This window comes from Ictalurus furcatus, chromosome 9 (assembly GCF_023375685.1).
Source record: "Ictalurus furcatus strain D&B chromosome 9, Billie_1.0, whole genome shotgun sequence".
NCBI lineage: Eukaryota > Metazoa > Chordata > Actinopteri > Siluriformes > Ictaluridae > Ictalurus > Ictalurus furcatus.
Genome location: NC_071263.1, coordinates 12,607,589 through 12,625,283, shown reverse-complemented (window position 1 = coordinate 12,625,283; position 17,695 = coordinate 12,607,589). Strand labels below are relative to the sequence as shown.

At 39.4% G+C, this 17,695-nt stretch overlaps 1 protein-coding gene across 1 annotated transcript; it reads left to right on the top strand.

Moving 5' to 3' along the window:
- Positions 1-11,239: 11,239 nt before the first annotated feature.
- Positions 11,240-14,748, top strand: sox11a (SRY-box transcription factor 11a). Its single transcript, XM_053632169.1, has one exon. The coding sequence runs from the start codon at positions 11,338-11,340 to the stop codon at positions 12,454-12,456; it is 1,119 nt and encodes a 372-aa protein (XP_053488144.1). The 5' UTR covers positions 11,240-11,337; the 3' UTR covers positions 12,457-14,748.
- Positions 14,749-17,695: the final 2,947 nt, after the last annotated feature.

The window sequence follows — 17,695 nt, the reverse complement described above, 5'->3', positions numbered from 1 at the left end:
TGTTTTTCTCATCCTCCTGTTTCACTATCATCTCCATTCATTCTTTTCTGTCAGATATTTCTCCTGGGAGAGCAGCTTCATTGGAAACATCTGTGTGAACACTTTGTACATGCATACTTTTATTCCCAACTTCCTATCTGACGTTTCAAGAGAAGGATTAACATCTATTTCCTAAATGTGATTTATGAATTCAGTTCATTTCTGACCCCTAAAGAGTATATAAACATATTATATAATTAGTTATTTATTAAGCTATAACCATTGTATATATGTGGCATTAATATTTACAGTGTATATACAATGCTAGTTGTTATCAGGTTGCTCAGTCTTGCTTGAGAGATTGTATTCATTCGTACCTCAATATACATTAGAATTATATGTTATCACTATGTTATGTTTTGTTATTATGTCATTCACATGCTGTTTAGATGTTAACATGTTGTTTTGATCCCTTTCCGACAAACCTTGCTCTGAGGGCTAACGCAGCTATGTGTGTGCGAGCGTGTAATCATAGCAAGAAAGATTGAGCAGTGATCTGAAGGACATGGAACTTAGCCAGCACATATCTTACATGCTCCACATCATAAATACGCAAGAAGTCGTGGCCCCACAGCCTCTCCCATCTGCTATGAAGCTCCAAACCCTTCATGCAAACCCAAATCCTGCCACCACCCCTAGTTTACCACTAGCCTCGGTCACTATACAGCCTAATTACACTTTTCCACACTCAGTTCTTGTATGTTGTACTCCTTTACATAATGAGATATTTCTGACTTTTATTGAGATGTTGGAAGCTATATGTTTGTCTTAGTGGCCAAGTCATTTCCTGCTCAAAGGTGACTACTATGCAAGCGAACTGAGGCCTGTCTTTATGCATAATTGGAGATTTCCTCAGCTGTCACATTCAGGTAAACATCTTGCCCTCTTTCCCAATTACCTCCCTTCCATGTGTCTCTTGAGATATTTTATAGTTTGCTTGAGCTCTGCATTCATGCTGTCAGTTTAAACTATTAAATTCAAGACGACAGCATTTCCAGAACTCAGAAAAGCTGATGAACTCAATCCAAGAGTTACATTCATCATGCTCATGTCTGCATTTGGGTTTGTGTGGAGTCATGGTGTAAAACCTGTCAGGAGTTGCTAATGTGCTATTATATGATAAGGATCAGCACTGATCCAAAGCCTTTCCTCTGCTTTCATCAGCAAAAAGGCAGTACGTGAGTAATGGTGGGTTATTCAGGAGCCGACTGAGTCATAAGCGTTCATCAAGCTCAGGCTGGCCTGACCGCAATTAGCATGCCGATGTAGTCCACCTCCATCAATCACAACTAAACTCCATAAGAAACTATGTCTGCTCAGTATCATTGCTGTTTTTGAGTTGATTATGGTTAATGATTAGTATTAACACTGATTGATTAGTATTAACACTCATAATTGAAAACTGGGCTAAAGAAAGTGTTACTCTGTTAATATTTATCTTCCCATCTACAAGCAGCTATTGCACTCATCCTGAGCAATTGCACTCACTCACTAGGGAGGGGAAGAAGAGCCAAGTCGTCACCTCTCTTCCTAATTAATCTTCAGCCACAGTCTATTGACATGTCCAGCTCTTGATTAAATAATCACCTAAGCACTATAAGCCTCTGTGATTGAGTCGGAATCCAGCATGGGATGGAGATGTGGTCAGCATCAGCCTCCCAGGCTTGATGAGCTCATTGTTTCAGCTTCAGAGACTCAGTCAGTCAGAAGTTGTTTTTTTTTAAACTACAGTGGCATATTCCCTTATTCTTCTCCTGTCACTGAGGTCACCCTTGTGTTCATCCTGTGAGCGAAGCGCACACCCTTTGGCCCAGTGCCAGGTACAAGGGGAGTTTGGTGAGGAAAAAGGAAGCACCCAGTGCTGCACTACATCTTACTGATGTGCCCTCTTCGTTGTTACCTGTCTTCTCTCTCACACATGCACACACACTTACACATACCCCTGGAGAAAAATAAATCTCTCCTAGGAAGGAGTAAATGTCATCTCAGGAAGTAAGTGTAAGCTGAATTGCTCGCAGATTCTGTTCAGGAAAGAAGTAAGGGCAATAGGTTCGTCTGAGTATGAATTATGCAACCTACTGTAACCACACAGCTATGAGAAAAACAGGAATGTTTACATAAACAAGTTCTCAGATTTGATCAATCACCTATGCTTCCCAGCAAATCCGAGTGCTAATCTTTGTTTAGCTACCTTTGTAAACTTGCACACAGCTGCAGGAGATATAATTAAAATGCAGGTCCTAATTTCCATTCAAGTCGATTATTGCTTTGGCTGCTCACTGTTATATTGTGGCCAGTGGCATAGCCTCAGGAGATGGATGGATGGGATTGGGGTGGACCGTCAGTTGATTTTTGGGAAATGAGTTTGGAGGTCCTCATCCATCACTTCTTACAGGGAAGTTTTGACAGCCAGAGGTCAGCTCAGTGTGGCAAGAGTGAACAAGATGGATGTTATTAATTTGGTTAATGAAGAGTTAACTATCTTGGGGAAAGCGTCTCTATGCGCGAAAGAAAGTCTTATTTAATTCATCTCATCTAATGGAAGACATCAGAACGCAAGGCGTGATTGACAACAGGCCCCCAGACGTAATTCCCTGCAGACGCGCCACTTAAGTTTTATCCCTTGTTAATCTCGGCTATAATGAATCGCAAAACTAAGGTTAAACTGCCAGTGTGAATTCATTATCGCTAATAGATTAGTTCATAAGATAATTTACAGTGGGTTTTTTCATTAGCGCTAAATGTCTTTGATTTAACATGGATTTCTTTGGCCTTTCTAGCCTATCAATCTTGGCCGCAGTGGTCATTGTCCCTCTCAGTGTGACCTCTTCATTTTATTACTTGGCTGAAGAATGAATATGGCCGGTGCCTGATGGCCTGAATGATTATTCTGTTTTTTAGCACAAGTACAGGACTCCATTTACCTGCTTGCTGAGAATAATGGGCAAGGAATGTTATCTGTCAAATTTATCCTTGACCCAGTGCATTCAAATGACAGAATTTATAGCAGCCCTAAGATAACACTCTTTGCTGATCAGGAAGGTAGCCAGTGCACGCTTAATACTCTGACAACAAAAGACTTCAATATAGAGGAGAATGGAAATTAGCATTTTAATATAATTGCATTGTATGAATATTCTGGCTGTGTTTAGAGACTGTTTGATAAGGCTTTCTGATTGTATGTGAATGTGTGGAGGGGGGCACGGTGGCTTTGTGGTTAGCACGTTCGCGTTGCACCTCCAAGGTTGGGAGTTAGAATCCTGCAGAGTTTGCATGTTCACTGTGTTTCGGGATTTCCTTAGGGTACTCTGGTTTCCTCCCCCAGTCCAAACACATGCATTCCCAAATTGCCGGTGGTGTGTGATTGTGCCCTGTGATGGGTCGGCAGCCCGTCCAGGGTGTCCCCCACCTTGTGCTGTGAGTTCCCTGGGATAGGCTCCAGGCTCCCGTTGGACCCTGTGTTGGATAAGCAGTGTGGAGTTCAAACATAGTACTTACATATACAGTGTAATATGACCTGATTATTAAAAGGTTCTGTCTTCTATCCATTCTTTACCCATGTAGAACCTTATAACACTACTGTAAGTTAACCATAGTGCTGCATTAATATGTTTAGACCTTGAATTTGAACATGTTACATGCTATGTGAATAAAGTAGAGGATTTGTTTGAAACTTGTCACTCATGCAATACAACAGTTTCACTCATTGCAGTCAATGAAATGATGTTTGCTTGGCCAATAGTGAAAATGACAGATTAAAGAAAAACATTTTTATTGTACTTTTTATTTATGGGTTAATGACAAAATGTCAAAAAAGCTACAGACTTGTGTATTGTTCATTTTATTGGGGATTTTTTAGGTTTTCAGAAACATTTGCTTTTAGAATTGATAGTTATATGTTATTAACAATTTTCTGTAAAATGAGCAGCCTTTTGACAAAAATAAGAAGCATCTTTTATTTTGTTGACCCTTTTGTATTTTTTAAATGACCACTGTGGTTAATCCACATATGAAATATTATGTGATTATGTTGTTCTTAATATTCTTTAATATGCCTCAGATGTACACAAAAAAGCATGCAATATTTTCAGGTCAGTCACTTCGTTATATAAATTTGTTTTTTGGCATACCTGAGAGGGACGATGTAATTACACATGGCATAATTAAACTCACACATTAAAGGAATCACCTTGAATCAAATTTCCCAAAGTGACAAACTACTAATCAAGTGGTGCTGAAACTAGAAGTCACTGTTAAATGCCTGTTACCACAGACCACAGTGATGATTTGTAAGCCTTAATGGAGTTTGTATCTTCATAAGTATATGGAATGTCCATGTGATTGGCTCAAACTTTTAAACATCTCTCTTTGCAACCGCTCATGCTCCAATATGTGAAAAAAAGTCTAGTGAACTGAATGAAAATGTGCATATTTATTATGCACAGATGTTTATTGGTATGCTTTACCTCCCTTTAAACAGCCTTCTCAGCGCCAGTGAAACGCCTCGTGGGTCATTACTCTATTAAGCAGAGCTGTGGCCACATTGAACAAATTTACTGTGAAAACATGCTCACTTTTAAACAATTTCCTCCATCCAGGCTCTGAATGATCAAACATGGTAAAGCAGATCTCCTTTTTCCCTCATTAAAAAGGCGGCTGCTCTACAAAAAGTCTCATGTGTTTCCATTTGTGGAGAATGAAGCTGTAGAAGAAAGATCTGTCATGTTAAAATGAGCCATTTTATCTGCTCAACAGTCGTTTTTATTGAGATTATCACTAGAGTATTAAGATCTAAGTGTATTGGGAAATAGAATTTTCTTGTGCATCCCTTCTTTTTACTTTTAATATTTTTCAGATGTTAGAAAAGAGTTAGAAAAGCTTTATATTTTATTGTTCTGGTAGTCCTTCAAAAAGTGACAACTCTCGAGGCAAGTTTTATGACAAATCCAACTTTTTCTGATCATGTCATTCATTGCGCGCTAAAATTACTGAAAGAACACTGAGTTTCACTTTATAGTGTAATTTTGTAGGTTTCATAAGTTTTGAAAGTAACATCAAAGTAAAGTAATTAGTAATATGATTACTTTTTACATGCAGTAATCAGTAATGTAAACAGATTACAATTTTAAAGTAGTAATTAATAATCTGTAGTGGATTGCTTTTTTTGAGTAACTTACCCAACACGGCACATGAGAGATTTTTAAAATTCAAACACTAACTGTAGGAAAACCTTGTGTTAGTACGCAATAATGGTCTAGAATATTACATAAGTATGCCATTTGAGAAAGAATGCTAGTTTGTTTAGTGAAGGTAAATGGATGAGGAAATATGTAAACATTTTTTGCTGAACTACACTACTGCAGTGTATCAGTATAGTGAAAAAGACTAATATAGCACCTATTAAATTAAACATGGCTTGTCTGCATGTAAGTCCCAGTAACATTTCAAAATATTGCCAAATTATTTCTTACACTACTTTGTAAAATAATTAAATGAAACCAAAGGGAAAGTTCTGAGACTCTCTTGCAACCCCATTTTTAAATCAGGTGAACCCATGTGGGGTTATGACCCCTAGTTTGGAAATCTTTCTTAATACATATCATTCAATAAGTATTATGAATTTTTTTAACTACTGTCAAACTCATAGTCTGTGTATGTATTTACAAAAGTGAGGAATGTAAGTCTGGACCTACTGATGGCCTGAGAGTTTAAGAGGTTAAAACAGCTAAAGACCACTTCTTCCTTGAACAATTAACTAACCCCTAACTTGCAACCCCTAATTTCCTCATTTGTAAGTCGCTATGGATTGAATAAATGTAAATCAACACAGTACAAGTACTGCTAGAACATCTCCATATGTATATATATATATATATATATATATATATATATATATATATATATATATATATATATATATATATATATACTGTGTATACTTTATGATGATTGAAGAAAACTAGGAATTGCAAGTATTGATTTAATCAAGAAATTTCAAAGAAATAGATATAAAATATTTTGAAAAAAGAAATCCGGTGAGTCCACGATTCTGGTGCGAAATGTGTCCCACTGATATTACATTAACCTAACACTTGATTGTTACCTAAAATGGCATATTACCATAACTTTTAAATGGTTCAATCCATAGTTTCTTAAATTCAGTGTTAGAAGAGTTACATGTAATCACGCAAATACTTTTGTTCTTTTATATTTTTTGGTAATTTAGTCCTTCATTTGTAATTCATTAAATCTGTTAACTGCAGGGTTTAAAATGTGTCTGTAGGGCTGGTTGATGTAGTGCAGGAGTGCTTGTAGTGTAGAGCTCATGGCTCATGGCCATGGCTGCTGCATGAAACTTCTTCATGTGTTCTGTTTTGACTTGTAGAGATAACTGCTTTCTTTTCCCCCACCACAGACTGTTTTCTTCTTGATGAAATTGATTAACCATAAATTGAGAAGTCTATGTTCATGCACTCTTCTGTTCACAGTAAAAGTTTTCGCTTTTCTCCCTCACATACCTTGTAGGCACGCAAAAATGAGCAGAATGCTAGCTCATTCTCAATGCTTTAGTGTGTGTTAGAGGAAGTTAACCCATAGCCATGCAATCCATCAACATTTGTCCCAGTCTCTCTAGACTAAACACACTCTCATTACCCCAGTCCTTGGGCCCCGAGGGCAATCTCAATACATGTTTATTGGCCCAAGACACACAAACACTCAGAAGGTAGTTGTACAATGAATGAAAATTTTCCAAAATGCCACAGCAAAATTGAGGTGAACTGGGAGATGTAGTAAAATGATAATGGGTGAATGTCACTGCTGGAGTTTTTAAGCACTGAGGAGCTGCATGACAACAGCCCATGTTTCACCTTTGTGGGTGAATGAGTGACCGGCACCCTGAACAGAAGTCTCAGCATGTGTTTTCTCAATAAATTCCAGGAGCTGGAAGGTGGTTTCACAGCTGTTGCTGCTTCAATTCCTGTAATTCTTTAATTTTTTCCACCACTTGGCTGTGGTGGCTTTGGCTTTCTCACTAAATTGGTCATTTAGGGTTCCAGCCACGAAAGAGGCTTGGGAAATTGTACTCTGCCTGGGGGGATGGAGGAGAGCTGAGAACTGAGGATCTGCCCAGCTTTTGTCTTGTTTGAGGGCTGCTTAATGGCATTTTAGAGAAGTGTCAGCCATCAGCTGGTTCATGCATGGCAAGATACCTGTGTTGAGACACTGCTAAGTACAGCTGCATTTGTTGGATAATATGCAGCAGCAACCTTCTCCTTCCTTCATCCTTACTCTCACTCAAACTCCTGGTGTCCTGGTGTAACACTTGGAATTAATGACAATATTAACCTGAAGGAAAACAGTGTTAATGTCATCTGAGCAAAACATAGCAAAGAAGCATTACTACACAGAGAAAGTTAATTATGGAGTCTTAATAAACTATGTATTTTCTGCCTAATCTAAGGGAACTGTTCCTATTTTAAATTTCAAATCATATACAGAACTACTCAGAATGATGTTGCAGAACCCATTACTATCTTATAGTGTCTTCTAACAGTTCTCTGTATTATTAGAAGTAGTTATTTTTACTCTGACAGATGGTGTTTGGGAGACAGATTACAGGCTCTATATGATATTTGCCCACATTTAAAAAGCTACCATTATTCACTCCACACATATCAATTTATATTCTTAAGACTTCTTAGAGAATATTAGCCACACTGTTCAGATAATAGAGCACACCATGATAACTCCAGGGATGAATATTTCACCTATTGCATAGTTACAGAGTATTTGAATACAGTTGGGTGAATTGTGCCATTAGCATTAAAAACTTCCTTTAAATTGAGAAAGGCTTTGTCCTGTGAGGATAGAACATTCAGCAGTGTGCAACGTGAGTGAGAACTTCATTTGCGTCTGTAGGTGCCCCCAAAACAACTCCCTTTCCCCCTTTTGTTGACCCATCAGATAGCATGCAGAGTAGACCCACCTGTCTTGAAGCTATGTGGAAGAGATGAATTGTGTTTGCAGGATCAGATAGCCCCCAGTTCGCCTTTGTATTGATCCTTGCTTCACTGCTCCTCTGAAGGAAAAGCAGTTGCTTTGGGGAGATTTAGATAAGCAAACAAAGATTTTATTCCACATGTGAATTGCATTTTAATGGTAAGCACAGCTCTACATGGTTTAAGGGCTTGTCTTTTGAGTATTTGTCCACATATTAAGTGAGAATGAATCTATTTAAATACATATTTAACATGTGCCCAGTGTATTTATTGTGTTCAGAAAAGGCTGTTGTGCTGTTACATCATCCCAAATTTTTTTTTATTATTATTTTTATTTATTTATATTTTTTTTCTGGTCATGAGGCAGGACAAGTGAGAAACGATCTTAAAACTTCTGATTGTATGCAAAGACAAAGGCCACCAGTATTATTGCTTTATCTGTTTACAGACTCACACATTCCTTGCATGTGTTCGTGTGTATGTGGGTCTTTGTATCATACTTGAGGCAGAGGGCGTCTCAGATTTCTCTGCACAGAGGGACCCTCCCCTTTCTGTATGACTCCCACCTCTGCAGCAGCTGACACTCACACCTCATTCACAGCCCTTAACGAGCCATGCTAATGAGGAGCACATCATTAAGCCGCTCTTATTCAGCCCTCTGTGTGTTATGTGTGTGTGTGTGTGCGCGCGCGCGCGCGCATGATGATGCAACTCAGACTAAATTGCAGTAAGACTGCACATACAACCAGGCCCCCCACCAAAAAAGCACACACACGCACACACATTTGTCCTATCTTTCTTCCCAAGGGACAGAGACAGGCTTCTTGCACTCTCCACTGTAATAGGTGGGTTCTGGATAAAAGGTTGTTATTTTTATTGCTCTGTAGAACTGACTGTGGTGATTGTAAAAGGTATGGACAGTTTAATATAAAAACCAGTGAACACACATAGTTGTTTAAGAGCTGTATAAACCCTGCACACTGCTATGGCATGGCTGTTGAATACTTACAAAGTCCAGGCCAAATCAGGCTTATGATATAAATTGATTTGAAAGCATATCAAGAATCAGCATACCTCATTCGAATCCAATCCCAAGCTACAGAGAAGGGGAAAAAACAGGTCTCAAGCAGGGGCAACTAATAGCAGCAGTACAGGGGAAGGTGACAGTGGCAAAGGGGCTAGTGATTGCCCTCTAGGGGACAAAATAAAAATTCACACAGTTGCAGCAAATGCATCAATTCTAGTAGCATCCCTAAATGACGAAATGGGAATAGACCAGTGTTGGGTAGATTAATCAAAAAATGTAATCCACTACATATTACTAATTACTACCTTAAAATTGCAATTTGATTACATTACTGATTACTGCATATAAAAAGTTATCAGATTGCTAATTACTTTACTTTCAAGTTACTTTCAAAATCTATCAAACCTACAAAAATACACTATAAAGTGAAACTCAAAGTTCTTTCATTAATTTTAGCACGCGTCAATGTATGACATGATCAGAAAAAGTTGGCTTTATCATAAAACTTGCCTCGGGTGTTGTCACTGTTTGAGGACTACCAGACCAACAAAATATAAAACTTTTCTAACTAGACTAGCTTGGTGTCGCTAGCCAAGGGGAGGCACAACTAAACTATGGGATTAGCTGCTACAGTGCCATGCAAAGTACATAATCTTTCCTTATGCTCTGCTCATGTTCACGTAAACTGGAACTCATATAGACATTTACACACCTTGTTTTCCTGCTCAGCATGAGAGGATGTTACTGTTTCAGTTTCAACCCCTTTATTGGTTTAAAAAAATGTAAATAAATAAATAAATAAATAAATAAATAAAATGTAATCAGCGTATATCCATTTTTCCTCCCACTGATTGTGTGAGCTAGCATTTGGCAGAATTGAGAGATGTCAGTCAATAAGACACGAGTGTTTCCATGTATTTTCCTGTAAACCCTGTCTGATTGGTCTTGCCTCCGTTCACTGAAGATATAAAATTACAACACCACTGGCTTCTTTTACTGACATTCAGTTACGTACACTGGGTTAAAAACAACCCAGTTAACCACTGGGTTAAAAACAACCCAAATTGGGTTATTTTTAGCCCAACTGCTGGGTAAATATTTAATAGAACACATTTTGGGCTAAACTAACTGTTAACTACGTGTAACGGCATTACACTTGAAACACACAAGTTCCTCTAGACACAGCAAACTAAACACACGCAGTAACACCAGTGTTATTTTCCTTTTTTCATTAAAACAATGTTTGTCACAGATTATACCGTTGGAGAGAACCTTTATTACTTTGCTTTTATAGTTGATTTTAGTGTTCTTTGTTTAAACACGAAACCTCAGCATCACCAGAGTGGATAGGATTAGGATTGGACCATGATAGATAGCTTTGTTAACAATGAAGGAAATGTAAAATGCAACCATACAAGCAACAGTAGCAAGCCTGTCAGATTTAGGCTACTTACTGACATAAATCATGTAGTAAAAGGAGAACCCACTTCAAAGTCAAACATTGTTTATTGAACTATATTCTCTAATATTCAGTCAATTCATGTAGAACAGCTAAAGCAACACGCGTGCTTGTGCACACAGGAACAGTGTCCAAGCGCCACCTTCAGTATCCTATTGAGAGAGTGAAAGAGGGGGATGGTATGGGGTAGGGAAAGAAAATTGCTTCCATCCACATTCATAGATTTCAGTTTTGTGTCTGTTATTCTTGAACATATATCGTTTTTTGTCTGTTTGTTTAACGTCTATACTTAAGATTTACAATATGTCCTGATATGCGGGTGATCCATTTAGGGTTTCCAGATCGATCAACTCTTTTCAGCTCAATCATTAATCAATTTATAGGTAAAATTAAACCCAATCAACTTAAATGTTTTATTAATAACACAAATGAGGGAAAATCAACAAAAGAGGCCATCTACCACAGCCCAGGGAATTTTCCCCCTAGACTGGTTTAAATAGAGATAGTACAATTCAGTAAGGTGGGATAGCACTCTGGTAACCCTGTGCCAGGCCAGGCGTCAACGGGGAGCGCCAAAAGGGTTAAGGAGACGCAGTGGGTGCGATGGGCGGAGCTGAGAGGCAGCGATTGGAGCGCTCGTGGTGACATCATGGCCAGGAAAAAAGCAAAAAACTAGTTAAGAAGGCGGTTTGTAACTCTGGGAACAGTGGATGAGCGTGAGTTAACGCAGCGAGCAGACGCGCACTGGTGAAATATTGTACAGAGACTCTGGCATTGGGAGAGAGAGGTGCTGCGAGGGTGATAACAGAAGCATGGTACAGCAGACGGAGAACTGCGAGACGGAGAGTTTGTCCAGAGAGGCGACCGACTCTGACGAGAGCGAGTTTATGGCGTGCAGCCCGGTGCCCGGCTCCGAGATGAACCCGGACTGGTGCCGGACAGCCACCGGCCATATCAAGCGGCCCATGAATGCGTTTATGGTATGGTCCAAAATCGAGCGGAGAAAGATCATGGAGCAGTCGCCAGACATGCACAACGCCGAGATATCCAAGCGCCTGGGCAAACGCTGGAAAATGCTGAAGGACAGTGAGAAGATCCCGTTCATTCGCGAAGCCGAGCGGTTGCGCTTGAAGCACATGGCAGACTACCCTGACTACAAATACCGTCCGAAGAAAAAACCAAAGCTGGACAATAACTCGTCCAAATCGGCGCTGTCTCCTGAGAAGTCATGCGCGAAGATGCCGAAGAGCGGCGGTGCCTCCAACAAGAAGTGTCCCAAACTGAAAACGAGCAAGTCTGGAAGCAAGTACGCGGACGACTACGCGTACAAGAGTGCCAAAGTGGCAAAAATCGTGAAGAGCGAGTTTACGGATGATGATGACGATGACGACTACGAGTATGAGGAGGAGAGGACGCGGGCGCGCTTAAAGGGCCTAGACGACGAGGAGCAGACTCGCGCATATAGCGCGGCTAAAGTTCCCGCCAGTCCCACGCTGAGCGCCGGCGCAGACCCGGAGACCGCCAGTATGTACGAAGACGCGACGCGGAGCTCAGCGCCACACGGCGCGCGCCTCTACTACAACTTCAAGAACATCACCAAGCAGAGCCCGGCGTGCACCTCCTCCTCCTCCTCGTCGTCCTCGCCAGCCTCGGCGCGCTCCGTGTCCACATCGTCCAGCTCGAGCGACGACTCGGACGACCTCCTGTTCGATTTCAGCCTCAATTTAGCGGCAGCTTCACAGTGCTCCGAGTCGGGCGGCCTCGCTTCAAATCTCTCTTTCTCCCTAGTGGATAAGGACTTGGACTCGTTCAGTGAAGGCAGCCTCGGCTCGCACTTTGAGTTCCCCGACTACTGCACACCCGAATTGAGCGAAATGATCGCCGGCGACTGGCTCGAGAAAAACTTTTCCGACCTGGTGTTTACGTACTAAAACAGTAATAACGTTCGGCAGAAGGACTGAAAACAAAATGATGAATTTGACGTGTCGTGTACACGTTTGTTTGTTGTGATCCTCCATCACCTTGCGGTGTAAGACTGCTTAGCAGTTTGGGGGAAAGGAGAGAGAAAGGTTGGAGGAGTAGATGCGTATGAAGAAGGGTACTGTAGCAGAGAGAGAGAGAGAGAGAGAAGGAAGCGTAAATGAAAACAGACTTTTTTTCTGGCAGCATGACAGGGTTTTAAGGATTTTTTCTGTAGGTCTACAATATATCGATCGACTACAGTCGGGCCGCAATGGGGAAAAAATCTGAGAACTTCTATGCATCTTTAACCCTCTTTATAACTGCAGGGAGATGAACTCATTAAGACTGTGGACTGACTCGAAGCGAATCTGTGAACTTTTTTTCACCGTTCATTCAGGACGCCAGCTTAAAACAAAACAAAACAAAAAAACACGGTCGTTTCTGTTCTTTCGAAAGGTCTTCTTTTGTCTGTTTTTATACCCGATTCTCGTTTACCTACCGGCGTGAACCTTAAAGCAGCCTATTTTAATCCTCTCCGGAGTCACAGTTGTCGGAGGAACCGTTTTGATACATAAACAGACCTCATGTTTTTAAAAGAAAGCAAACTATTTTCAGGCGTATTTTTGTACAGTGCAAAAAAGGGGGAATGTTCTTTACCGCGCGCTCAGTGAGTTTCAGGCACTTCTTTCCCACATTAGTTTATCTGAGCATTTAAAAGCGAGTCCCAGATCAATTCAGACTCGACTCAGCAATGCCTTGTGATTTGAAGCTTTTTTGTTTTTGTTTTTGTACAGTTGTAGATCAGATTCGTCCAGTATTTGTAGAACATAATGGCATTTGTAAGGGAGAGAAAAGAGATGTACCTCCATGCTGGTACTAGTTTCCAGATTGTATATGTACTGTAAAATAGTAAAAGTTAGGAGTTTATGTATATCATACTGGTGATATGTGGATGGGTCCCAAATCGCAGGTGTGAAACTGGATTTTTTTTTTTAATTATTATTATTATTTGTTATGGCACATATTGTTTCCCCTTCATTTTTTTGTTTGTGCAATATATTTACATGTAAATGCAGACCATCTACATTTTTATTGTAGCAAATGGTGGCCAGGCAGACATGTGGGCTATGTACAATATGATCTGTCACCATGCTGAAGTCTGTCTTTACAGTGATAAGGAAAGTAATCAGCTGGAACTGATGGAAAAGAAATTGAGAATGACCACATGACATGATGCATTACTGTGGATAGAAAATAAATAAATAAAACCAGTATCCCTCTAAAAACATTTGATTTACTACAAGAAAGCTATAGAAAACGACCCTGTTTAAAACAATAATAAAAATTTGGCAGGTATTGATTGTAGGTAAGCTGGCTGAAAAAATGTCAAGCAAGCAAAAAGAAAAGTACATTCCATATCCTTGTTTCATATGATGGAACGTTTTATGTTCAACGTAAGACTGCCTTCTTTTCTAAATACAACCATAGACCTGTATTTTTTTTGGTTTCTTGCACTTAAGCAGATTTTGTTTATTTGATGTGGGTCTTACATGAAGTCTGTTTCGAATATGTGTTCGGGAATGTGAAAACCAAGAGAAGTGGTGACGCATTGAGCAGCAGTTGTCTCACATTCCAAGTGTGAATCTTTTTGACTCATGTTTTAATAAATAAATATCTACACCATAAATCGTGCTTCTAGTTTCTTAACAAGGATATCAGCTAGAGGAAGTGGCGGGGGATTGTCTGTTGAAAATAAATATTACTTGAATATTCTTTGACGGGCTTCTCAAAACACACATCAGGCAAATTTTGTGTAACCTATGACAAAAAATACAACATAAGCATAGCTGACATGCCAATTAACCAATAATATGAGTCTAGAAGCTACACTGTGTTTGATGTCTAATTTCTGAATGGTTTTCAAGCACTTTATCAAAAACATAATCTGTCTCTTGAGTTAAGCTCACTCTGCGGCTCCTTTAAGAAATCAAATTTTGCGCCGTTTGAAAGCTGTGCACTGTGATTGGTGGACTCTGGTGGTCTGTTAGAGTGAAGAGTAGAGGCAGAGCGTGGGTGCCCCACACATGTCTACTCCCCCAACGCACACACATGCACACGTCTCACACACTCAGAAGGCCTACTCTGACTAATGACACTCAACTGTTCTTTTCTGAAAACTATGTTCTGGTATCTATCTATCTATCTATCTATCTATCTATCTATCTTGTGATAGCAATAATTTATAAACGTCATATGTTTAAGATTAGCTATGCATGCATCTATTCCACTGAGTGTAAAAGAGAAAGACAATCCCTTTTTGTGTGTCAGACAGCGGTCACTGAGAGAACACACGGGCATGACGTCATCTGTCTGTATTAACACACAACATATTTCACATGCATATATGTGCAATATATGTTTGCTTTAGTCATTCAGTCAGTATGAGAATCTGTAATAAAACATTTATCTAGCTATTACTTTACTTGACCTGCTGGTCAAGATTACTAATGGATTCGGAAGGCTATTCCCTACAGAATGTGTGCATTGATTTTGTGCTCCTCTGAAAAATCTGCTCAGGGCTAATGCCGCTGCAACGTGGCAAAATGAAATTAGTGACCCGTTGCAGTTCCTCCCTGTTTCCTCTTTTAAATAAATCGAAATTCAAAATGCTCGGGTGACTCTGAGCGAGATAGTATCTATACCAATGCAGTTGGGAGAAACAGGGGTGACAACGGAAAAGTAATTTCTCATCATTCATAAAAAAAGCAGTACGTCTCAGCTAAATGTCGTATGTGACATCTACATAAAGCACTCCGTCAGTGAGCTGACTGCCCAGAAGCAGTTTCAGATCAGCAGGTTGTTGGAAATGAGAACAAAACTTAGCTTAAGGGAAAGCATAAAATGTTTCATCTATCCAATATTCTTTAGCCTCCTCTAGCAGTAGTCAGTCATTTTAATTTAAGTAATTTTTCAGATCTTATTGCAGTTTGAATGGTATCAAGATTTTCTAACTTATACTGTTTCAGAGGCACTGCTTCTGTCTATAGGGGGGAAAAGGTCAACAGTATTTACACTATTGTATCAAAAGGCAGATGACTCTCCCCTGCCTCGAGACCTCATTGCAAATCACAAGCAACTGAAAGGAAGCAAAACGGTTAGATTCTGTATAATTGACAGCAGTGGGCCTCCATACACTTTCAAATGCATTCACTGAACAATGAATACACACCTCCTGCGTAGACCTAATGTGTTTCTGTCATTTGTGGACTATTCTTGGCATTTCATGCCAATCAACAGTAACAATTTACATCATTTTGTTATGCATGCTTTGAGGATGTAAAAGGTCCAGTGGGCTTCTACATTTTATTTATTTATTTATTTATTTATTTACAGAAAGTTAAAGAATTACTGAGAGAGTAATGTATCTTGTCAGTTTACTAATCAGTGTAAGCTTGGTGGAGTGCAACTGGTACATTTCATATTTACTCGTTTCTACTCATTGATATTTTTTGCTATTTTCTGTATTTGGTGTGTGTAAATTTTCTATATATGCTGTGTTAACCAATATACCGAATGAGTTATCCAAAGATCTTCATCCTTAGCAGAATTAAATATCAAACAGAATTTATTTCAAAAGATTATGTACATATTGTATTGTATATGTTGTGCCTAATGTCTTAGCCTTGGTTTCTAATTTCCTGCTATGTGACCAGGCAGCACATATTTGTGTGTGGGAATATTTGTATATTATCTTGGGGACCAAATGTAACCTTGTGGGGACATTTGGTTTGTCCCCATGATGAAGTCTGTAAAATCTTCCTAATGGGGACAATTTTTTATTTTTAATTTAAAAACATAAAGGAGACAAAAGTTTTCAAAAGAGGTTAAAGTTAAAGTTTGTCAATGGAAATTCCTCACAAGGATAGTAAGACAAATGTGTGTGAGTGTGTGGTAATCTGAGAATTTTTATGTTTATCCATATCCATGCCAGTTTTTCCTAGTAAAACATTTCCCTGCTAACTTCCCCTTAGTGTGTTGCCCGAGCCCCCAGGCTGTGCTCCGTGTTAATGGTTTTGCATGTGTTGGCCTTTCGACAGACGCTTTAGAGATTGTCTGCTCCATCTGGCCTGCTGATATTCGCCATGCCCTCGTGGGGCCTTTTCCCTGCCCCAACACCTCACCACATGGAGGGATGTGCATTTGATATCAACCACGAGCAAGGTAGATGGGAAATTAACAGACTCAGAGATCTGGGAGGAAAGCTGTACACACTACATTGCACTATAGGCAAACCCTCTGACTATCCAAGCCTGGTAATTTCTCAGAATTCATTTGGTAAATTATTTGAAATGGTGACATAAAAAATACAAAGAACTGCAAACATTTTGAGCAGATGTCTCATTTGCTCCACAGGGCAAGAGGTGTTTTTTTCTCTAGAAGAGTGGCCAATATGTGTAACACATTGTCAAAGGCAAAACACAGCAGAAATATTGTAGAAATGATTCTCTATTTCTATTGGATGCTTCACACAGGAAATATTGATATAATTCAAGGTAATCCAATACAATTCAGAAGAACAATGGGTATTTCCTGTATTTCATGTATTCCTGTATGCTGAAATCCATCCAATTTTTTTTTTTTTTGCAAAACAGCTCTGTGTGGAATGAATCTTACTATACAATTGCAGGAATAATTGCATAGAATATTGATTTACTGTTCAAAAGTGTGGTCTACAAAAAGCAAAATGCTAGATCAACTGCTTATATTCAGTGAGTGTTTGATGTATGGCCTCCATACAATTAACACAGTGCCTAGATTATTAGGGTTTATTGGTCTAGAGCTGAAAATACACACCGAATGTTTTACTGAGAGAAATATTAGTGCACATTTCTTCCTTGTTTTCTTTATCTACTAGGTGCAGTCTGTTTGGACTGCTGCCCAGATGCATGGATTTAGGTATGTAATTCTTCCTGAAATCCTTCTTTTCTGTCTTTTGATTTGGTTCCTTTGAGAGAAAGAGAGCGACAGAGCGAGAGAGAGAGCCATGTTAACTCCAGAAGTAGAGTGATTGCCACTCACAACCCCTCACTCCCAATTTCATCTCATCTCATTCAGTCTTGGCTATTTCTGTTTCCCTGCATTTACAGTGGAACAGAAATGGATGAAAAACACCCCCATTGCTCTACCTCCTCTTTTTAATCTGCCAAT